At 45.5% G+C, this 24,271-nt stretch overlaps 1 protein-coding gene across 1 annotated transcript in view; it reads left to right on the top strand.

The window, feature by feature from the left end:
• The window catches only part of CTPS2 (CTP synthase 2), a 459,116-nt gene that overhangs the window by 371,196 nt on the left and 63,649 nt on the right, over window positions 1-24,271 (top strand). Inside the window, exons 17-18 of the mRNA XM_082245048.1 lie at window positions 13,030-13,126; window positions 14,706-14,850. Coding sequence (XP_082101174.1) covers window positions 13,030-13,126; window positions 14,706-14,850 — 242 coding nt within the window. The remainder of the gene's footprint in view (window positions 1-13,029; window positions 13,127-14,705; window positions 14,851-24,271) is intronic.

Below are 24,271 nucleotides of genomic sequence, written 5' to 3'. Positions count from 1 at the left end.
TCGCAGGTTACACTCGGAACGCAGCACGGTGATTCTTGTGGCACCGGACTGGCCTCGCCGGTCCTGGTACGCAGACCTCGTGAATCTGGCGGTCGACGCCCCGTGGTGTCTGCCTCTTCGAGACGATCTCCTGTCTCAAGGGTCGATATACCATCCTGCTTTACAGTCGCTGGCTTTGACGGCCTGGCTGTTGAGACCGAGGTCCTGAAGGAGAAGGGTCTCTCCCCAGAGGTCGTTCATACCTTGATCAACGTGAGGAAGTCTTCCTCGGGGAAGGTTTATTACCGTACTTGGAAGGCCTATTTTGCCTGGTGTGAGTCCAGGGGGTTTTCACCCCGCATGTACTCGGTTTCCCGAGTGCTGTCCTTCCTTCAAACAGGTGTCGATCAGCGTTTAGCGCTGGCTACGATAAAGGGTCAGGTGTCTGCGCTGGCCGTTCTGTTTCAACGTCCCGTGGCTTCCAACTCCTTGGTTGGCACTTTTGTTGAGGGAGTGCGGCATCTGGTTCCTCCTAGGAGGGATCCTCTGCCCCCTTGGGACTTGAATCTCATTCTATCTGTGTTACAACGTGCTCCTTTTGAACAGATCAGGGAGATCTCGTTGTCTATGTTGTCCAAAAAGGTCGCCTTTTTGGTTGCGATCACTTCGGCTCGCAGAGTGTCGGAGCTTGCGGCTTTGTTCTGCAAGTCTCCGTATCTGGTTATTCATTTGGATAAGGTGGTCTTACGACCTAATCCTTCTTTTCTTCCGAAGCGAGTTTCGGAATTCCATCCTAATGAAGATATTGTCTTGCCTTCGCTGTGCGCGAAGCCTAAACATCCAAAGGAGGTGAGACTACATTCTTTGGATGTTGTTCGGGCGATAAGGGTTTACCTTAAATCGACTGAGTCTTTTCGAAAGACGGACTCCTTGTTTGTTCTTCCTGAGGGTCCTCGGAAGGGCATGGCGGCGTCGGCCTCTACCATCGCCAAATGGATCAGGCAGACCATTGAACAGGCCTATGCCTTGCAGGGGAAGGTTCCCCCTGTGCCTGTGAAGGCGCACTCTACTAGATCTCTGAGTACGTCTTGGGCCTGTCGTCATGGGGCTTCTGTAGCCCAGGTGTGTAAGGCGGCGACTTGGTCGACCGTACACACTTTCACAAAATTCTACAAAGTAGATGTTCAGGCATCGGCGGATGCTTCTTTTGGCCGCAAGGTTCTTAGTGCGGCAATTCCCTAGGGTCCCTTGTTGGGGACCTCTGGCTGTTGGGATAAGTTTTTTATCCCCTGGTTCTTTGTCTTTTCCTGGGTTGTTGCTCCTGTTGAGCAATTATTTTTCCTGTAGCCCAGCTGGTTTCCTTCCTTTGGTAAGGTTCCTTTCTTTGATGCGGAGACTGCGTTGCCTTTCGGCGCGGATGCGTTTCCCACCCCTCATGTTTGCACTGCTTTGGGACGTCCCCATATGTGACGAATATGAAGAGGCGGCGACTGTCGGAGGACGTAAAAGAAAACTGAATTTTTGTAAAATCTTACCTGTAAAATTCCTTTCTCTGAGTCCTCCGACAGTCGCCGCCCCGCCCCTCTTTTGGGGTTTGGTTGTATACTCTACTGCTATTCCACTGAAACTGAGATATGGTTGCAGGAAGTAGGAGGGTATTGACTGAGGGGACCACCCCTTGAGGGTGGGTTATGTTAAAAGCTTTAATGTTAACATATTCTGTTGCCTAGCTACTCCTTCGGAGCAAAGTCTAATACCCATATGTGACGAATATGAAGAGGCGGCGACTGTCGGAGGACTCAGAGAAAGGAATTTTACAGGTAAGATTTTACAAAAATTCAGTTTTTTCTCTTTCATTCATTGACGGACACAGCTTCATATCATCATTTGACAGATGGGTTATGCTGCTCTTCCTAGGAGTTGGACACAAGGCCGTAAAGGGTTAGTAAAGCTTAACTACGCCTATAGGGCAGTCCCAGGTGGTATACTCCCACTTCCTGCTCTAGGATCTCAGTTTTTTCTGCCTAGTCAGGAGTAGCGACCTAGCTCCTTGCTGGGATCTCTGGTGCTAGCATTTTTTCCTTTTAAACTATTTTTTTTTCTTTTTGTTAGTTTTTTTCTACAATCAAGCTGTTCCTGTGAGAACTACAATCAACTGCCGTACTGGGTGACACACTGGATATTATAGATTCTTACAGTCTTCCCAGTTTGGCCAGCGAGCTTATGCACGCCTTAGCTCCGCGCTAGGTCGGCGGCGACATGGTCCCACGGGAAGGACTGGCCCGTGAGTGAGGACACCTCACGAGGATGCAGAGGACCTGGTAGCGGCCCCAGTCACAGCATTTCCCTGGGCCGCAGCCCTTCCCATTCTGTGATGGGGAGGTGATTTGTCCTGAGTGACCCCTACCTGGCTCCAATGGTATGGTGAGTAGCTTCCCTCTCTCCCTCGGGAAATTTGGGGTGAATGCAGGGCCGTCCCAGGATTGGTAGGTCTCCCAGGGTCCTTCCCTCCCACATTTCTTCCCCCTCTCACTAGCGGGTTCCCCTTGTATTGGCTTCCCTCCCCTACTTCCGGGAGGTGCGCTGATGACTTTAACAGTGTATAGTGCTCTGTCAACTCAGTGAGGTGAGGTGAGTTGGGCCTGTTTAGGTGAGGTGGAAAAATATAGTCACATCCAGACAGCTCCATGTGGGTGAGCGGCCGGATGCCTACCTTGGGGTGCTGTGGAGGGTCCCTATGAAGCCCCCCTGACTGTGTGCTTGCCTCGTGGTGTCTGTGCGCCGCCGGCTGCACCGCCATTTTCTTGTGGCCTCATGTGCGGGCGTTCAGCTGTCATTTTCCCGGAGTCGGTGGCTATGTTTTCGGTGGTTCTTCTATAGAGAGCGGCGCCCATTTTCTTGTAGCCACTCTGAGCGGCGCTCAGCAGGGGGCCTCGAGGGTCAGCACAGCCGTTTTCTGTTCCTTCGGATCGGCGTGCTACAGGCTTGGCGCTCAGCAGGGGGCCTCGAGGGTCAGCACAGCCGTTTCCTGTTCCTTCGGATCGGCGTGCTACAGGCTTGGCGCTCATTCTCCTTCTCTCCCTGCTCTGCTGAGACACGTTGGTGGTGAGTCCTGGGCGGTATCTCCCAGGCTGTTCTTCCATTTCAGTGGTACTGGTACTTGTAGTTCCACGAGTATCAGCGCTGCTGGGGTTGTTTCCTTTTTCACAGCCTATTGTATATATTTTACTGTGATTCTTTCCTCTCACTGTGACACCAGGGTATCATGGAGCCTGCAGAACATATCTCACCACCGGACCCACTCTCAGAGGGGGGATCCTCGGGGTCCCACTATGCTATGGTGGTCATGATGGTGATCCTGCAATCTTTAGTGTCTAAAGTGGACATGGTCCTACAGAAAAGACCTTGCAAAAAGCGCCCTGTTTCCTCTGCTTCCTCAGATATTGAGGCTGATTTGCCCGCCGCGGCTGCAAGTCACACCATGGGGTCCGCGTCAACGCACTTCGATTGCTCTGATAGTAAGGATGACTCCTCTTTCACCACCTCTACGCAATAAAAAGTGCTTGTAGAGGCACTGATTGTGTCAATGCGAGAAACTTTAAAAATGCTGAACTCAGCAGATTCTGCCTCGGCTGCTCCAGTGCACTTTGGCACCCGTGGGCCATCCCAAGTGACTTAACACTGACGGTGTTTGCCATAACCTTGGTTTCTCAGACCTTGACAGAGTTGGGGAAGCTTTTACGCCAGGATTTGAAAGAGGGTTAGCACCCTCATGAAATGGCGGACCCGTTAATACAGGGGTTGCAATATACAGTATTTGTGATGTCTCTTTGGATGCAGCCCCGTTAGCCTGCAGGGCGTTGGTGCCATCGGTGACTTTACGCTGCATGATCTGGTTGAAATGTTTGTCTGCGGACCAAACCTCCAAAAAGGTTCTGATGGATCTTCCCTTTGTAGGGGAACCCCTGTTCGGAGCCTCCATGGAAGAGATCATAAAGGGTCTCACAGGAGGCAAGAGCACTTTGCTTCCGCAGGTTACTAAGAACAGAGAGCCTCGCCGCAAATGTGGTCCGGTTTTTTCGGCTTACAAGTGGCCCTTTTCTCTCACGGAGTCGCAAGACAAGGGTTCTAAATCCTCTCACCCCTTCACAGGGGTGGCAAGTCCAAGGCGGGCTCTTCTGGCCTTGCGGACAAGCCCTCCTCTGCCTGAAGGGACGCCCTCACCCATTCTAGAGGTGGGGGGACGTCTTTGTTTCTTTCCGGATCCATGAACCTCATTCATCCAATCAACTCGAGTTGATTGGATCCGGTTACAAGATCGAGTTTCGATCCTTGCCCCCGGCAAGGTTCTTCCCTTCCAATTTGCGTCTTTCTGCGGATCGACTTCAAGGCCTTCTAGGAGCGGTACAGGATTTGTTGTCACAAAGGGTAATAGTCCCAGTTCCAGAGTCTGAACTTTTTTAGGGGTTTTATTCAAACCTCTTTACGGTACCCAGGAAGGATGGGAAGGTTTGTCCAATCCTGGATCTCAAGGCCCTGAACCACTTTGTGCGAGTTCAAAAATTCAGAATGGAATCCATTCGCAATGTGTGGCTTCACTTCATCAAAGGGACTTTATAGCCTCCATCGACATCAAGGATGCTTACCTTCATATCCCGATCTACATCGGGCATTAGCGTTTTCTTTGCTTTGCCATATGCAAGGAGAAATATAAATTTGTGGTGTTACCCTTTGGTCTCGCCTCAGCTCCTCGGGTGCTCACAAAAGTGTTGGCTCCAGTGTTAGCCTTGCTCAGACAGCGGGCAATTTTGGTACCTGGAGGATCTTCTTCTGAGGGCGGAATCATCATCTGTCCTGAAGGAGGATCTGGAATTCATGGTGAGAACTCTGCAGGAGTTTGGCTGGACTCTGAATTTTCAAAAGTTAGCCTTGATCCCGTCCACCAAGTTGGACTTCCTGGGGCTGACTCTGGATTTAGCCTTAGCCCGGGTGTTCCTCCTGGAAACAAAACTCTTGAAATTGCAGCATGCGATTTGGCTCCTGCTATCCAATCACTTTTCGTCTCTCAGAATTTGTATGCAGGTGCTGGGCCTGATGGTCTCCACCTTCGAGGCTGTCCCATTCGCTCAGTTCCATACCAGAATTCTGCAAAAGGAGATTCTAACCAAATGGGACAAGGATCCACAGTCTCTGGACAATTTTATCCTTTAAAGTCGACGTGCAAGAGGATCTCTGCTTTGGTGGCTCCGCTCCCCAGCGCATCGACAAGGGAAATCCTTCCTCCCTCTGTTCTGGACAGTGATTACCAGGGACGCCAGCCTGTCCAGGTGAGGAGGGGTCCTGGGCATGGATTCAGCCCAAGGGTTTTGGTCTCGAGAGGAGTCCATTCTGCTGATCAACATCCCGGAAATATGAGCAATCAGGCTTGGTCTGTCCCAGTGGACGGATCGTCTGCAGGGGTGTCCGGTAAGGAATTGGTCAGACAACGCCAGAGCTGTGGCATATATCAATCACTAAGGGGGCACCAAAAGTGCCCTAGCGGCCAGAGAAGTGTCTGGTATTCTAAGGTGGGCAGAACACCTTGTTCCAGCACTCTCTGCTGTGCACATTCCAGGGGTGGAAAATTGGCATGCGGACTACCTCAGTCGTCAGGCATTGTGTCCTGGCGAATGGTCTCTTCATCCAGAAGTTTTTCAGCAACTGTGTCTCCGGTGGGGGACCCCCAATGTGGACCTGTTGGCCTCTCATCTCAACCAGAAGGCTCTAAGATTTGTTGTGAGGTCTCGGGATCCTCTGGCAGATGCCGCAGATGCTCTAGTGGCTCCTTGGGGCCAGGAACATCTGATTTATGCATTTCCTCCAATACAACTTCTGTCAAGACTTCTGCGCAGAATTGAGGCAGAAGTTATTCTGGTGGCCCAAGACTGGCCTCGTCAGTCCTGGTATGCGGGCCTGGTAAGGCTGGTAACCGATGCCCCTTGGTGGCTTCCTCTCAGAGAAGATCTTCTGTCTCAACGACCGATCTTCCATCCTGCTTTACAGTCGCTGGCTTTAACGACCTGGCTATTGAAAGCCAGGTACTGAAGGATAGGGGTTTGTCGGAATCTGTGATTCCTACTCTGTTAAAAGCTATAAAATATATTTTTCAAAAGATTTACCATCAAGTTTGGAAGTTGTATAATAATTGGTGTGAGGATTGGGGGGGGGGGGGTTCCCCCTGTTCTTTTTCGGTATCACGTCTGCTGGAGTTTCTACAAAAAGGTGTAGATCAGCATTTGTCTCTGGGCACCATTAGGGCTAGATTTCAGCCTTGGCAATTTTCTTCCAAAGGCTGTTGGCAACGAATTCCTTGCCTTACACCTTTGTGCAGGGAGTTTACTATTGGGCCCTCTGGTGCGGTCCCTAGTTCCTCAGTGGGATCTTAACTTGGTACTGTCGGTTCTACAAAGACCGCCTTTTGAAAATGCTCGTGAAATTCCTCTACTTACCTTGTCACAGAAAGTGGCTTTCTTGGTGGCTATAAATTCTGCATGCAGGGTCTCGGAAGCTGGCTGTGTTGTCCTGTAAGTCGCCTTCTCTTGTGGTTCACAGGGACAAAGTGGTGCTTCGTGCCTGTCAGTCGTTCCTTCCTAAGGTCGTTTCGGGGTTCCACTTGAATGAGGACATTGTGTTGCCTTTGTTATGTCCTAAGCAATAGCACCCAAAAGAGGTTGCTTTGCATTCTTTGGATGTGGTCCGGGCCATCAGGTTGTACTTGATGGCAACTGAGCCTATCCGGAAATCCGATTCCTTGTTTGGTCTTACGGATGGTCCTTGTAAGGTGCAGGCTGCATCTGCTGCGACCATTTCCAGATAGATTAGTTAAACGGTGGTGCAAGCCTATTGCATTAAGGGTCACGTTCCTCCTTTTCCTGTTAAGGCACATTCCATGAGGGTGCTTATTGCCTCCTAGGCCTTCTGTCATCAGGTGTCAGTGGTCCAGATTTGCAAAGCGGCCACCTGGGCATTGGTACACACATTCACCAAGTTCTACAAGGTCAATATTTTTGCATCTGCAGATGCTGCCTTTGGCCGCAAATTTTTGCAGGCCACTGTGGCAGAGTCTTCTGCCTCTTGAGGGTGTTTTTTTTTCTGGTAGTGAGCTCCAGTTGTTCCTGATTGGCTAAGTTTAGCCCTTTTTTGGGGGGGAATTTTGTTTATTGCTGTGTTTTTCCCACCCCTCAATCTGATACTGCTTTGGGACGTCCCATCTGTCAAATGAAGATATGAAGCTGTGTCCGTCAATGAACGAAAACGAAACTGGATTTTCATCTTACCGTAAAATCCTCTTCTCTGATGTTCATTAATGGACACAGCACCCACCCCTCTGTGGAGTTGGGTTATGTATTCTTCTGACACTGCTTGTTACAAAACTGAAATCCTAGAGCAGTAAGTGGAGTATACCACCTGGGACTGCCCTATAGGCGTAGTTAAGCTTTGTTAACCCTTTTCTGCCTAGTGTCCTACTCCTAAGAAGAGCAGCATAACCCATCTGTCAAATGAAGATATGAAGCTGTGTCCGTCATTGAACATCAGAGAAAAGGATTTCACGGTAAGACAAAAATCCAGTTATTTGTTACATGGGTGCACAGGCTATATGCTGACTCGTTTTGGTTATCAAAAAATAGATTTAATAAAGAAAGAGCATGTTCACAATCAAAGGGAATTTTCAGTTATCTTTGTGAAAGAGTTAAACAAAAGTAAAAATTTACTTTTCAAAGAATACCTAGTTATGCACAGGGCAAATGTAAAAAAAAATGCAAAACTCAGCTCCCTCTCTGTTGTTAAATCTTCAGGTCAAAGACAACCTATCATATGTAAATCAAAATCATGGTGTTGTGAAACAGACTGATACAGGGCATACATTTTATTGAAAAACCCGCGCTTGGGTGGTGTAAGAAGAAACCAAAAGCAGCTGCTGTTCACCCAAAGGGGATAAAAGAATAAATAAATAAATGATAACAGCGATTGCTACATAGATGTGTACATAAATATAAATATATAAAGTATATAATAAATACAGTAGAAAGTGACCAAAGTGCTAAAAATAAAGTGCCAAATGCATACAATCCATATGAGAATAAAAGTGAAAAAATATACGATAAATGTGCAAAAATGCAAAAATTGTTTCAAAATTCATCAATATTGCAATAATTCAATAAAAAAGTCCATTAATAAAAAGAAGGCAAGAATACTCACAAACGAGTAGAAAAAATAAGCAGTCAATAAATGGCAAGACGCTTCCTGGAACGCTATCTCGCGTGCGTTCCACCGAGAAACAGGAAGTGACGTAGATGGATAAGGTACACCAGAAAATACGTCAACGCATTTGCCCGCCTCCTTGATCGTCATCAGAAGACATGAGGACAATTATGGACTTTTTTTATTGCATTATTGTAATATTGATGAATATTGAAACACTTTTTCCATTTTTGCACATTATTGTATATTTTTGCACTTTTATTCTCATATGGATTGTATGCATTTGTCACTTTATTTTTATCACTTTGGTCACTTTCTATTTATTATATACAGTAATTTGTATATTTATGTACACATCTATGTAGCAGGCGCTGTTATTATTTATTTATTTAGTCCTGATTCAGGGCATAAATCACACAATTTAATAAATAACATAATAAACATATTAATTTTAGCAGAGTAGGAGAAGGGAATGCATATCGGTCAGGTTTTGATTTTCTGCATTTATTAAGAAGCTAATACAGTATACTCACAGGATAAGGGCTCGTGTACTCAGGGAGGTTGAAAACCTTTTCAGAACGCTGGAAACTTGACAGCTGGAAAACATCAGTTTTACAGCTTTTACATACCGAGTTTATGCAAGTTTAGCAGCTGAGTTTTTGAGGTTAGAATTGTTTTTTAAAGATAACCTTAGGAAACCCTTCCAAATGCCCACAATGCATGAAAAACAAGTAAATTATAAACTATTTCAGCCATTCTGTGAGAGGAGAGAGAGCAGCAGCAGTAGTGTGCTTGTAGATAGTGATCTTATTTTTTGTGTTTTCGCTATGGATCCCATCATGAGCATGTGTGAGGAAATGCTCCTGATGTTGCTGTTGCTGAGGTTCCAAACATGTAGAAAATTGGGTGAGAGGACCAGAGTTCATCGATACTGGACTCATCCATTGATGCAGGCAGCATGTGGTGAAATTTTTGTTTTTTCAACATTTTTAAATGTTCAAAAATGATCAGAAATCTTTTCCACTTTATAAACACAAGCACTTATAAACACAGTTTACTGCGGTTACAAGCATTTGACGTTTGCAATGCCACTAAACTACAGTTCTGAACTGAATTTTTCTGCTTTCAAAAAAAAAATGCCTGTAACCTCAGCTGCCTCAAAACTACATAAGATAACATTGAAGAGAGTTCCGGTGCTGGTGAAAAAAATGCCCAACTGCTGTTAAACTTCAGTTTAGCAGATGTGGTGTACATGAGGCCTAAAACTCAAGACACCATCAACTCGCAGCTCACTGGCTTCCTGTCTTACTTCCAGTATTGGCGCCTACATCCCCCCGGCTCCACCCTAAAGGGCCAATCCCAGAAGTAAGATGGAAAAACCAGTGAGCTGCGAGCTGATGGGGATATACTTAATGCCTGACTTAAATCTTAGCCTGTGAATGTATTATCTTCTTGATAAATGCCTAAATCATTTTATTAATACACTATGATGGCATCTCATCTCATTTTCAGTATTGAAGTGCCGGTTCTACTCTAAATCTACTAACACAGAAGGTTTAAAGGGGCAGCTCCATTGGTCTGAATATAGGTGTCCAAATTGAGTCTATTCTGGGCTATTAATACATACCCCTGAAGTTGGGGAAGGCATAGATCAACCTATATTTACCTAAGGGTCAAATATGGAAGGCAAGGGCACATCCCAAACACCGAGGTGGACCACAAGTGGATTACATTTGTGTTTGCAGCACTGGGATTTTCACTTTAAGAGAACAGCGCTTTACTGTTTTTTTATTTTTAATCATCTGTTGGTGTGGGAACAGGCTGAAAGTATAAGCTGCAGCTGGATATATTTTTTACATTATTTTGATTGGTGGTGGCGGCGCACTAGTATTTTTTTCGTTTAAATTTATGCTTATGTTGGAAATCTTCCAGTAGGGATACTTGTTCTGGTGGCAACTGTCCCATAGGGGATTTCTATCTGAAGAGATCTTCATTCAGTTCATGTCGCGTCTACAGGACAGGAAAGTAATGAAAATTTCTCCAAACCATCCCCTGCTCAATCCAAAACGTATACCACCAAAAGCACTTTACAAAACTAAGGGAAACAGTACAGTTACAATCCAATCCAATCCAAAAAAGGAGGGTTCAGAGGGTCCTGCTATAGATTAATACATACCTTGCTGTAGGTAAATTACAGGAAACACATGAAATAAGTAGAGTTCATGTCACTCTTCTTCAGTGCCATGTGTTTTAGAACTTGCCCATGTTTAGGTTTGACTGGGCTTATTCCCTCTTTTACACCCAAAGATATGAATCGTCAGACAAAAAAAACCCCCTTTTTTTTTTTTAAGTTGGAGGGAATAACTGCAAGCTGAGTGATAAAAAAAAAAAAAAAAATAAACCTTTTTAATACTTTTGTTTCTTAATGAATACAGATCATGGAAATGATGAAACATTTTTATACAAGGAAAAAACGTGTGTTAAAAATGCCTGCAGTATGAAGTGCAAATATGGACATGTGAAATTTTTTTTTGATCTGGCGCCAAAAAAGATCTATGGCTATGTCAGTTTTAAACTACTTGGTTGTATGATTGCTGCTGATTGACTGCAAATGAATACAGCAACAAGATGGATAAAAAGAAAAAAAGTAGCGCAAAAATACTCACTATATAAAATGCCCTAAAAGAATATATTTATCACCCAAAATATCATGACTCAAAAAAGTGCACTTTGCTCAAAATATTGCTAAATCCTCACATCATCTACAGTGTGCAAAATTATTCTCAATAATATTTGTGCAAATATATGCAAACAATCTATATAAATTATCAGCAATTCATATATGTGACAAACTCAGTGCAATAAATATACATAAAACTCATAAATAAAACATTGGTGATCGTTAAAAGAAGTCCCAAGAAAAGTCCAATAAAGTGCAAAATATGGACATGTCTAATGGTGAAGGGCAGTAGTCCAAACTAAGCAGCTTTCATTAAAGTACCATTGTCTACTTTTTCATTGCCCCCACACTTGTTAAAATGCATAGTAAAAGTTGAAAAAAAACAGTTGGGGACAAAAAGTTAGTTAGTATACTTACCTTTCCTCCTCCATGTTGCAGAGGGTGACATCATCCTCCTGGCCACGAGTTCCTGGGAATTGTTAGCACTCTAAATCTTGTAGAGAAGAAGATGCTCTATCACAATTCTGGGAGCTACTTTTCAGGGAGAACTGTACATTCTGCCATAAGAAGGATGACGTCACCCTCATTTAGGTGCATAACGAAACGTTGAGAAAGGTAAGTGTGCTATTTAACTTTTTCTCCCTACAGGTGTAGCACCCTGCTAGATAGGTGCTAGGTTAAAAGCATTGTTTATGCTCCATTTGCTGATCAGGGGTGCCTGGTTTGTTATTTATTCCTGTTACATGTGTCCAGGTGTGAGTCACTTGGTCTTAGGGAGTGTCCCCACTGTATCCAATAGGGGAGCCTGTTGGACAGTGGAGGAAACATGGCCAGTGGCAAACAGGCTTTTGTGGCAGTCCCAGTGGGAGGGCACCACTGCAGTGCATCCTGGGATTGACCATAAAAGCCAAGGGCACATGTGACAGGGCATCTTTGGCAGGAAGCAGAGTCCCAGGAGGAGGGTGACGGCTGTCTCTCCTCCTACAACCTAAGGAAAGTGGTCCTGGGCAGTTGGCCTGGTGAGTCAAGTGTGGAGCTGAACTTTGAGAGTTCTGGAAAGCTCATGGTGGAGCTGCAGGTAGAAGTCAACTGGAAAAAACAGTGTCCATGAGTACCAGCGGCCTTACCAAGGGGTCTGCCCAGGAAGGGGGACCACTTCAGTAGGTCGGAGGACAGAAGGTCAGCTCACACAGTAAGCAAGAGTAAAGAGGGTGCCGTGTAGAACCCTGAAGAGTAAGGGTAAAAGGGAGTACCAAGCGGGGCCCTATAGAGTAATTCACTATGCAATTCACTTATCCAGTACTTCACTACAGTGGCAAGGTGAAGCAGCGGCCTTGCCGCACTCAACCTAGCTAGAAGTCCTCAAGTTGTGCATAGTTCATCCAGTTGGAGTATCCCACTCATCCCTTCTCTCATCCCAAGTTCTACAATAAAAACAACAAAAACCAGATCCCCTGGAGTGTTTCCTGACTGAGCCAAACACTTAAATCGCTAAGAATTGATAAGTCGTTGCTATGGGTCACCCAGAGGAACCCGCTTCAAGCTGCTCCCAAGGGAGTAGTGCTACACAGGTTATTTTTAAACTGTATGCTGCATTTCAGGAAGAAGGAGGGGGTCCATTTGAGAAAACTGACCTTGCATTTTAGATGCAATGTTCATTTTAAGCTACAGCAGTTATAAAAGTGCAGAAAACTTTCTAAATGGCAAGTATTACAGCTCCTTGTACTCCGTTGCACTTTTGTAAGCTATGTTTATTGCCTACTCCCAAAATGACATGGGAATGGATTTTTTTTTAAGGATCTCCAGCAGAAGACAATTTGGAAGGAGAGGTGTATCATGAAGAGGTGCGGTAACAAGCACATAATGGAAACCTCAAAAGACAAATGAAAATGTGTCAGATTGACTCAGGAATAGAAAGCTTTACTTTTTTTTTAGGGTCTTGCTCATTTTGTCTTTTGTAAAGATGTTTCTTCACCATGTACTGTGCTGAAGTGTAACTAGTTTGGGACTTGTGAAAGTGACCTTCATGGTTTTAAGCATTGCATTATCACACTTTATGTGCTTCATACTTGCAGTCAAGGAGAGAGAAGCTTTGATAGACTGTGACAAATCTCCATCATTCTGCACAGGTAAACCCAGAGCTAACACAGCAGTTCGAAGAAAAGGGCTTAAGATTTGTTGGGCACGACACAGAGGGACAGAGAATGGAAGTCGTTGAACTTAAAGGTTAATATTTAATGTTTCTATAATGTTTTTGTTACCTGGATTTTATTCAGCCTTATCCTGAAGCAAAGCTAACCCCCTCTGTGCTCCAGTACAAAATATTTGCACTGATTTACTAACGAAGCTGAGCATCTTTACGCACCAAATTGTGTGAATATTCAATCATGTAAAAAACCAACTCCTGTTTACTTATTTTATCTGCACTTGATTGAATAATTAAAGTGAATATTTACACAATTGATTTTCGACTCCTTCAATAAACCAACGTTAGTATTTTGCTTTTTTTAAGATGGTCCACATACAGATAGATTGCCCCTCATACACCTGAAAGTTTACCGCCTGAAAAGTCCTCTAGCATAAAGCTCCTGGCGCTCTCAAGTTCGGGAAATCTGCTGTATGCACATGTATGGTTAAACACCAATGCACATGAGAATCATCATTTACACAAGCACGGCTGCATACAGCACCAGTGCTTATGCAGCTCCCTGGCTATGGGAAAGCACCAGGATTTTAATGCTAGAGGACTTTTCAGTCTGTTAACATCCATGTGTATGAGGCCTAAAAATATAATAAACCTGTGAGCATGGTTATCTTATTATCCCTAAATCTTTAAATCCTAGAACAAAAACTGACTACAGCTTACCGGTCCTTAAATGTGGTGGCTGTATTCGTTTTCTTTTTATGTACACTTTATTTTTGCTTTACTTTAACCTGGTAATTCTGCCATTTACTCACATCCTGTCCTAGGGGGACCACTATACTGAGCAACATTGTCACCCTAGGACAGGGAGTGTGTTAGAACTACATAACACTGTGCTGGGACTACGTTATACCTCCCTCTTTTCTCCTTAATAAGGAGAGGTGTTTTGTTGTCCGTGGAGATAGCAGAGAACATTGCTAATCAATACCAGTCCAGGGGCAAAGAGAACAGAACTTTGTCAGTTCACAAGATTTCTGGCTAAATAAACAACTAATTTTTTGGGCAAATGTACTGCTTCTGAGCGATTTTGCCTGCGATTCCAAATCACAGCAAATCGCAGGACACTTCTGCAATGCCATTACTTCTTAACGGCACCCAAATCGCTTGTCGCTCAAAAAAGAGCTTCTTTTGAGCGCCAGTGATTTGCCAAGGTTCTGCCCGCTATTCCAAAGCGCAGCAAATCGTGGGACTCCTCTGCGATGCCATAACTTCTTAATGGCACCCCAATCGCACGTCACTCAAAAAAGGAGCAGAAAGCTTTTGAACAATGGTGATTTGCCGTGATTGCAGCATGATTTATCGATCGACAATCACAGCGAAATCGCTGCAGGAATGGGGTGCCATTAAGAAGTAATGGCATTGCGCGATTTGCAGTGTTTTGGAATCACGGGCAGAATTGGAGTGATTCCACCCAGGATTTCAATTATTCAGGTGTAAACAGAGCCTAGCAGAAAAAGCGTCAAATCCTTTTTTGTCAATATCTTATATCCTGTTATGTTTTTGGGCAACTTTAGTTTGCTTACCCTGTCATGTACAAAAAAATTGCCAAAACCACCAGCAAGATGCTAACTGATTTGATAACTGAGTTTTTTTTGCCTGCAGATCACCCGTACTTTGTAGGTGTGCAGTTCCATCCAGAGTTCTCCTCCAGACCTATGAAGCCTTCTCCTCCATACCTGGGATTAATGCTAGCTGCCTCAGGAAAACTTGGTATTTTCATACAGAATGGCTGCAAATTATCTCCCAGGTAAATACTCAAATAATTTTTGGACAACCAATGTGTTTTTATAGCACTGTAGAAGACAATGTGTGTTCAGTACATCATAAAACTGTGGAGTGCTGTTTGGTTACTCATCCAACCACAACACTTGCATCAAAGCAATATATTACAAATGAAATTGACCGGTGCTCTTTAAATAATTTGTAATATGATCACAGAAACCATTTAATACACAAGAGAAATCTGAAGTGATGTGTACTTGTTTTTAGTTATAATGTTTTGTGCTTTTACTGGGATTTATTTTTTTATTAAAAAAAAATTGTTATTTTCATGGATTTCTTTTAATCAGTATTTCTCAACTGATTATAATTGAAGGCACCCTTTAAAGTATGTACAATTGCAAGGTGCCACATTCTAAAATGTGAAAAACAAAAACAAATAGTTTTACATAATGCAGCAACATCTACAAATGTATGAGACCCAACATTGAAGATGATTATTTTTACAGTGCACCTGTACACACTGGCACTGATTGCATTCCAGCATTTCTCTTTTTCCTCATTTTCTCATGTGGCTAATGAGACTCCAGTGCACAGGAAGATGGGCAGAGCAATCAAGGATAGTGTTGAGCGAACACGGACTGTATTATTCGTGTTCGTACCGAATAATTGGATTTTTTGTACCCGAACACGGACACGGACACTTTACTGTATGTTCGGGTAAAAATCCGTGTTCGGTCGTTTTATTTCCGGGTTTTGCATGCTTTGGCGCTCTTTTCATGGCGGGCTTTCAACAGCCAATCAACAATCGTTTAACTGGTGTGCCTTAAGCCATCCCAGCCATGCCTGCAAATGTCTCAGTAGCTGTGATTGGCCGTCTGAAGCATGTGACCAAGTCTTTATAAGTTCGAGGCAGCCGCAGCGGCGTCATTATGCTGCTTAGATTCAGGGACAGAGCACACATCAACGTGCTGGCTGCTGATTAGGGAAAGATAGGCAGGAAAAAACCATTTGTGTCCGGATAGAATTGAGGGACAGGTCGGAGTGTTTAGGCAGGGCGAGTTGTAGGCATTTTAGGGATAGAGTCTGCTGAATTATATAGGGTCAGTGTCTTCTACAAACTACAATCGATATTGCTGTGTGGGGGGTGGGGTCTGCACTCAATCCTGATCTACGATCTCTTCTCAATCCTGTTAGGGACAGAGTCTGCTGAATTTTAGGGAAACTGTGTTCTACAAACTACAATCGATATTGCTGTGTGGTGTGGGATTGGAGATAGGCAGGTGTCAGTGATCCACATCCATTTTTCTGTGTGTGAGCTGCAGTGAACACAATCTTTTTGGGCTGCAGTGAACACAATCTTTTTGGGCTGCAGTGAACACAATCTTTTTGGGCTGCAGTGAACACAATCTTTTTGGGCTGCAGTGAACACAATCTTTTTGGGGTGCAGTGAACAAAATCTTTTTGGGGTGCAGTGAACACAATCCTTTTTGGTGTGCAGTGAACACAATCTTTGTGGGGTGCAGTGAACAAAATCCTTTGTGGGGTGCAGTGAACACAATCTTTTTGGGGTGCAGTGAACAAAATCCTTTTTGGGGTGCAGTGAACAACATCCTTTTTGGGGTGCAGTGAACACAATCTTTTTGGGGTGCAGTGAACAAAATCCTTTGTGGGGTGCAGTGAACACAATCTTTTTGGGGTGCAGTGAACACAATCTTTTTGGGGTGGAGTGAACAACATCCTTTTTGGGGTGCAGTGAACAAAATCCTTTTTGGGGTGCAGTGAACAAAATCATTTTTGGGGTGCAGTGAACACAATCTTTTTGGGGTGCAGTGAACACAATCTTTGTGGGGTGCAGTGAACACAATCTTTTTGGGGTGGAGTGAACAACATCCTTTTTGGGGTGCAGTGAACAACATCCTTTTTGGGGTGCAGTGAACACAATCTTTTTGGGGTGCAGTGAACACAATCTTTGTGGGGTACAGTGAACAGAATCTTTGTGGGGTGCAGTGAACACAATCTTTGGGGGGTACAGTGAACACAATCTTTGTGAGGTGCAGTGAACACAATCTTTGTGGGGTGCAGTGAACACAATCATTGTGGGGTGCAGTGAACTCAATCTTTGTGGGGTACAGTGAACACAATCTCATACTGAAGGTTTGAGGGTGCTGCCTGTTCCATACTCCCCCTACTCCTCATCTAGCCTTTTAGGGGTACAAACAATAGTAATTGGGGCCTAGTGTGGTTGTGTACGTGTGATATACATACACTTTTTTGGGATCATATTTTCTATTCCGCTATTTAATCAAAAACCTTTGGGGATCAGTTAAATTGGGGGATAGTCTGTGTTGGTACGTGTGAGAGAGATCCACCTTTCCAAGTTGTTGGGGTTCATCTCATACTTCTGAAGGTTTGAGGGTGCTGCCTGTTCCATACTCCCCCTACTCCTAGCCTTTTAGGGGTACAAACAATAGTAATTGGGGCCTAGTGTGGTTGTGTACGTGTGATATACATACACTTTTTTGGGATCATATTTTCTATTCCGCTATTTAATCAAAAACCTTTGGGGATCAGTTAAATTGGGGGATAGTCTGTGTTGGTACGTGTGAGAGAGATCCACCTTTCCAAGTTGTTGGGGTTCATCTCATACTTCTGAAGGTTTGAGGGTGCTGCCTGTTCCATACTCCCCCTACTCCTAGCCTTTTAGGGGTACAAACAATAGTAATTGGGGCCTAGTGTGGTTGTGTACGTGTGATATACATACACTTTTTTGGGATCATATTTTCTATTCCGCTATTTAATCAAAAACCTTTGGGGATCAGTTAAATTGGGGGATAGTCTGTGTTGGTACGTGTGAGAGAGATCCACCTTTCCAAGTTGTTGAGGTTCATCTCATACTTCTGAAGGTTTGAGGGTGCTGCCTGTTCCATACTCCCCCTACTCCTAGCCTTTTAGGGGTACAAACAATAGTAATTGGGGCCTAGTGTGGTTGTGTACGTGTGATATACATACACTTTTTTGGGATCATATTTTCTATTCCGCTATTTAATCAAAAACCTTTGGGGATCAGTTAAATTGGGGGATAGTCTGTGTTGGTACGTGTGAGAGAGATCCACCTTTCCAAGTTGTTGGGGTTCATCTCATACTTCTGAAGGTTTGAGGGTGCTGCCTGTTCCATACTCCCCCTACTCCTAGCCTTTTAGGGGTACAAACAATAGTAATTGGGGCCTAGTGTGGTTGTGTACGTGTGATATACATACACTTTTTTGGGATCATATTTTCTATTCCGCTATTTAATCAAAAACCTTTGGGGATCAGTTAAATTGGGGGATAGTCTGTGTTGGTACGTGTGAGAGAGATCCACCTTTCCAAGTTGTTGAGGTTCATCTCATACTTCTGAAGGTTTGAGGGTGCTGCCTGTTCCATACTCCCCCTACTCCTAGCCTTTTAGGGGTACAAACAATAGTAATTGGGGCCTAGTGTGGTTGTGTACGTGTGATATACATACACTTTTTTGGGATCATATTTTCTATTCCGCTATTTAATCAAAAACCTTTGGGGATCAGTTAAATTGGGGGATAGTCTGTGTTGGTACGTGTGAGAGAGATCCACCTTTCCAAGTTGTTGGGGTTCATCTCATACTTCTGAAGGTTTGAGGGTGCTGCCTGTTCCATACTCCCCCTACTCCTAGCCTTTTAGGGGTACAAACAATAGTAATTGGGGCCTAGTGTGGTTGTGTACGTGTGATATACATACACTTTTTTGGGATCATATTTTCTATTCCGCTATTTAATCAAAAACCTTTGGGGATCAGTTAAATTGGGGGATAGTCTGTGTTGGTACGTGTGAGAGAGATCCACCTTTCCAAGTTGTTGGGGTTCATCTCATACTTCTGAAGGTTTGAGGGTGCTGCCTGTTCCATACCCCCCCTACTCCTAGCCTTTTAGGGGTACAAACAATAGTAATTGGGGCCTAGTGTGGTTGTGTACGTGTGATATACATACACTTTTTTGGGATCATATTTTCTATTCCGCTATTTAATCAAAAACCTTTGGGGATCAGTTAAATTGGGGGATAGTCTGTGTTGGTACGTGTGAGAGAGATCCACCTTTCCAAGTTGTTGGGGTTCATCTCATACTTCTGAAGGTTTGAGGGTGCTGCCTGTTCCATACTCCCCCTACTCCTAGCCTTTTAGGGGTACAAACAATAGTAATTGGGGCCTAGTGTGGTTGTGTACGTGTGATATACATACACTTTTTTGGGATCATATTTTCTATTCCGCTATTTAATCAAAAACCTTTGGGGATCAGTTAAATTGGGGGATAGTCTGTGTTGGTACGTGTGAGAGAGATCCACCTTTCCAAGTTGTTGAGGTTCATCTCATACTTCTGAAGGTTTGAGGGTGCTGCCTGTTCCATACTCCCCCTACTCCTAGCCTTTTAGGGGTACAAACAATAGTAATTGGGGCCTAGTGTGGTTGTGTACGTGTGATATACATACACTTTTTTGGGATCATATTTTCTATTCCGCTATTTAATCAAAAACCTTTGGGGATCAGTTAAATTGGGGGATAGTCTGTGTTGGTACGTGTGAGAGAGATCCACCTTTCCAAGTTGTTGGGGTTCATCTCATACTTCTGAAGGTTTGAGGGTGCTGCCTGTTCCATACCCCCCCTACTCCTCATCTAGCCTTTTAGGGGTACAAACAATAGTAATTGGGGCCTAGTGTGGTTGTGTACGTGCGAGATACATACACTTTTTTTGATCATATTTCCTATTCCGCTATTCAATAAAAACCTTTGAGGATCAATTGAATTGCGGGATAGTCTGTGTCGGTACGTGTGAGAGAGATCCACCTTTCCAAGTTGTTGGGGTTCATCTCATACTTCTGAAGGTTTGAGGGTGCTGCCTGTTCCATACCCCCCCTACTCCTCATCTAGCCTTTTAGGGGTACAAACAATAGTAATTGGGGCCTAGTGTGGTTGTGTACGTGCGAGATACATACACTTTTTTTGATCATATTTCCTATTCCGCTATTCAATAAAAACCTTTGAGGATCAATTGAATTGCGGGATAGTCTGTGTCGGTACGTGTGAGAGAGATCCACCTTTCCAAGTTGTTGGGGTTCATCTCATACTTCTGAAGGTTTGAGGGTGCTGCCTGTTCCATACCCCCCCTACTCCTCATCTAGCCTTTTAGGGGTACAAACAATAGTAATTGGGGCCTAGTGTGGTTGTGTACGTGCGAGATACATACACTTTTTTTGATCATATTTCCTATTCCGCTATTCAATAAAAACCTTTGAGGATCAATTGAATTGCGGGATAGTCTGTGTCGGTACGTGTGAGAGAGATCCACCTTTCCAAGTTGTTGGGGTTCATCTCATACTTCTGAAGGTTTGAGGGTGCTGCCTGTTCCATACCCCCCCTACTCCTCATCTAGCCTTTTAGGGGTACAAACAATAGTAATTGGGGCCTAGTGTGGTTGTGTACGTGCGAGATACATACACTTTTTTTGATCATATTTCCTATTCCGCTATTCAATAAAAACCTTTGAGGATCAATTGAATTGCGGGATAGTCTGTGTCGGTACGTGTGAGAGAGATCCACCTTTCCAAGTTGTTGGGGTTCATCTCATACTTCTGAAGGTTTGAGGGTGCTGCCTGTTCCATACCCCCCCTACTCCTCATCTAGCCTTTTAGGGGTACAAACAATAGTAATTGGGGCCTAGTGTGGTTGTGTACGTGCGAGATACATACACTTTTTTTGATCATATTTCCTATTCCGCTATTCAATAAAAACCTTTGAGGATCAATTGAATTGCGGGATAGTCTGTGTCGGTACGTGTGAGAGAGATCCACCTTTCCAAGTTGTTGGGGTTCATCTCATACTTCTGAAGGTTTGAGGGTGCTGCCTGTTCCATACCCCCCCTACTCCTCATCTAGCCTTTTAGGGGTACAAACAATAGTAATTGGGGCCTAGTGTGGTTGTGTACGTGCGAGATACATACACTTTTTTTGATCATATTTCCTATTCCGCTATTCAATAAAAACCTTTGGGGATCAATTGAATTGCGGGATAGTCTGTGTCGGTACGTGTGAGAGAGATCCACCTTTCCAAGTTGTTGGGGTTCATCTCATACTTCTGAAGGTTTGAGGGTGCTGCCTGTTCCATACCCCCCCTACTCCTCATCTAGCCTTTTAGGGGTACAAACAATAGTAATTGGGGCCTAGTGTGGTTGTGTACGTGCGAGATACATACACTTTTTTTGATCATATTTCCTATTCCGCTATTCAATAAAAACCTTTGAGGATCAATTGAATTGCGGGATAGTCTGTGTCGGTACGTGTGAGAGAGATCCACCTTTCCAAGTTGTTGGGGTTCATCTCATACTTCTGAAGGTTTGAGGGTGCTGCCTGTTCCATACTCCCCCTACTCCTCATCTAGCCTTTTAGGGGTACAAACAATAGTAATTGGGGCCTAGTGTGGTTGTGTACGTGTGATATACATACACTTTTTTTGGATCATATTTTCTATTCCGCTATTCAATAAAAACCTTTCTAGGGCAAGATCTTAAATTACAGAAATATGAGGAGACCGTCAAATAAGGGCCGTGGCCTGGGTCGTGGTGCTGCTGGTAGAGCTCCTGTTGCAAGGAGAGGACATGGTCGATCTGTGCCAGCTACACGCACAAGTGAAACACCTTCCTCAAGTGTGAGTAGGCGACAGAACCTGCATCAGTATTTGGTAGGGCATCAAACGCCCCTAGAAGTGATGAGGCCAGAACAAGTTGAGGCGATAGTAGATTGGTTTGCTGCTGACAGTGCCTCCAGTTCCTTCACATTGTCTCCCACCCAGTCTACTGCAGAAAGGTCAGAGTTGGCACCTGCAGCCAATGTCCAACCGTCTTTCACCTCACCCCCTTGCAAATCAGGCCAGCAGTCTGAGCCCCAAGCCATACAGCAGTCTCTTATTCTTTTTGAGGACTCTGTCAGCAGGGTTTCCCAGGGCCATCCACCTAGCCCTGCCCCAGAAGTGGAAGAGATTGAGTGCAGCGATGCCCAACCACTTATTTCTCAAGATGAGTACATGCAAGGATCATCGCAGCACGTCTCCGATGATGACGAAACGCAGGTGCCAACTGCTGCGGCGTTCAGCATTGTGGAGACCGACAAGGAGGGCAGGGGTGAAGACTGGGTGGAAGATGATGTGGAGGACGATGAGGTCCTCGACCCCACATGGAATGAACGTCATGCAGGTGAACTGAGTAGTTTGGAGGAAGAGGCGGTGGTCGCACAGAGCCACCAGCACAGCAGAAGAGGGAGCAGGGTGCAGAAGCGGAGCGGCCGTGCCCTAGACACTACGCCCGCTACTGCCCAACGCAGCAAGGGAACGAGCGCACCAAAGTCAGCTCAAAGGAGTTCTCTAGCGTGGAAGTTCTTTAGAAAATGTGCTGATGACAGGACACGAGTGGTTTGCACCCTGTGCAATCAGAGCTTGAAGCGAGGCATGAACCTTCTCAACCTGAGCACAACCTGCATGATCAGGCATCTAAGTGCAAAGCACGAGCTGCAGTGGAGTACACACCTTCAAAACCAAGAAACGTCTCTGGCTCATCCTGCTTCCTCTTCTGCTGCAGTCTCGGCCGCTCCAGCCACATCTGTAGTGATACCGGCACCTGCCACCCCGCAAACAGACGATCTGTCAGCAACACCACCACCTGGGTCACCAACAACCATCTCCACAATGTCCCGTGGAAGCGTTCAGCTTTCCATCTCCCAAACACTTGAGAGGAAGAGGAAGTACCCCCCTACCCACCCGCGATCCCTGGCCCTGAATGCCAGCATTTCAAAATTATTGGCCTTTGAAATGCTGTCATTCCGTCTGGTGGAGACGCACAGTTTTAAAAACCTTATGTCGGTGGCTGTCCCACAGTACGTCGTGCCCAGCCGCCACTACTTTTCCAGGCAAGCCATCCCTTCCCTGCACAACCAAGTGGGGGAAAAAATCAGGTGTGCACTGCGCAACGCCATCTGTGCCAAGGTCCACCTAACTACGGATACGTGGACCAGTAAGCACGGTCAGGGGCGTTATATCTCCCTAACGGCACACTGGGTAAATGCAGTGGCGGATGGGCCTGAGGCGGATAGCAATTTGGCGCATGTCCTTCCACCACCGAGGATTGCAGGGCGCTTCAGTTTGCCTCCTGTTCCTAACTCCTCCTACTCCGCTTCCTCATCCTCTACCGCCTCCTCATCCGGACAGCGTAACACCTTCACCACCAACTTCAGCACGGCCAGGGGTAAACGACAGCAGGCAGTTTTACAACTTGCCTGTTTGGGGGACAAACCACACACCGCGCAGGAGTTGTGGAGGAGCATGGAACAGCAGACAAATGAGTGGTTGCTGCCAGCGAGCCTCAAGCCCGGCCTGGTGGTGTGCGATAACGGGCGAAATCTCATAGCAGCTCTGGGCCTAGCCGGTTTGACGCACATCCCTTGCCTGGCGCATGTGCTGAATTTGGTGGTGCAGAGGTTCCTTAAAAACTACCCCGATATGTCAGAGCTGCTGCAGAAAGTGCGGGCCGTTTGTGCGCACTTTCGGCGTTCTCACCCTGCTGCTGCTCGCCTGGCAGCGCTGCAGCGTAACTTCGGCCTTCCCGCTCACCGCCTCATATGTGACGTGCCCACAAGGTGGAACTCCACCTTGCACATGCTGGAAAGACTGTGCGAGCAGCAGCAGGCCATAGTGGAGTTTCAGCTGCAGCACGCACGCGTGAGTCGCTCTGCGGAACAGCACCACTTCACCACCAATAACTGGGCCTCCATGCGAGACCTGTGTGCCTTGTTGCGCTGTTTTGAGTACTCCACCAACATGGCCAGTGGCAATGACGCCGTTCTCAGCTTAACTATCCCACTTCTATGCCTCCTTGAAAAAACAATTCGGGCGATGATGGAAGAGGATGTGGCACAGGATGAGGAGGAGGAGGAGGATGAAGAGGTAACATTTCCAAGGCTTTCAGGGCAGTCATTCGCAAGGGGCTCCGAGGGTGGGTTCCTGCACACGCAAACGCCAGGGACGCAATTGTCCAGCAGGGGCACAGTTCTGGAGGATGAGGAGGATGAGGAGGAGGAGGAGCTGGAGGAGGAGATGGAACCATGTTCACAGCAGGGTGGCACCCAGGCCAGCTCATGGCCATCACTGGTGCGTGGCTGGGGGGATACAGAGGACACGGACCATACACCTCCCACAGAGGACAGCCTTTCGTTGCCTCTGGGCAGCCTGGCACACATGAGCGATTACATGCTGCAGTGTCTCCACAACGACCGCCGAGTTGCCCACATTCTAACTTGTGCTGATTACTGGGTGGCCACGCTGCTGGATCCCCGTTACAAGGACAACGTACCGTCCTTAATTCACTCACTGGAGCGCGATCGCAAGATGCGCGAGT

This window comes from Pelophylax lessonae, assembly GCF_965119305.1.
Source record: "Pelophylax lessonae genome assembly, chromosome: 2".
NCBI classification, from domain to species: domain Eukaryota; kingdom Metazoa; phylum Chordata; class Amphibia; order Anura; family Ranidae; genus Pelophylax; species Pelophylax lessonae.
This window is presented reverse-complemented; position numbering and strand designations above follow the sequence as displayed.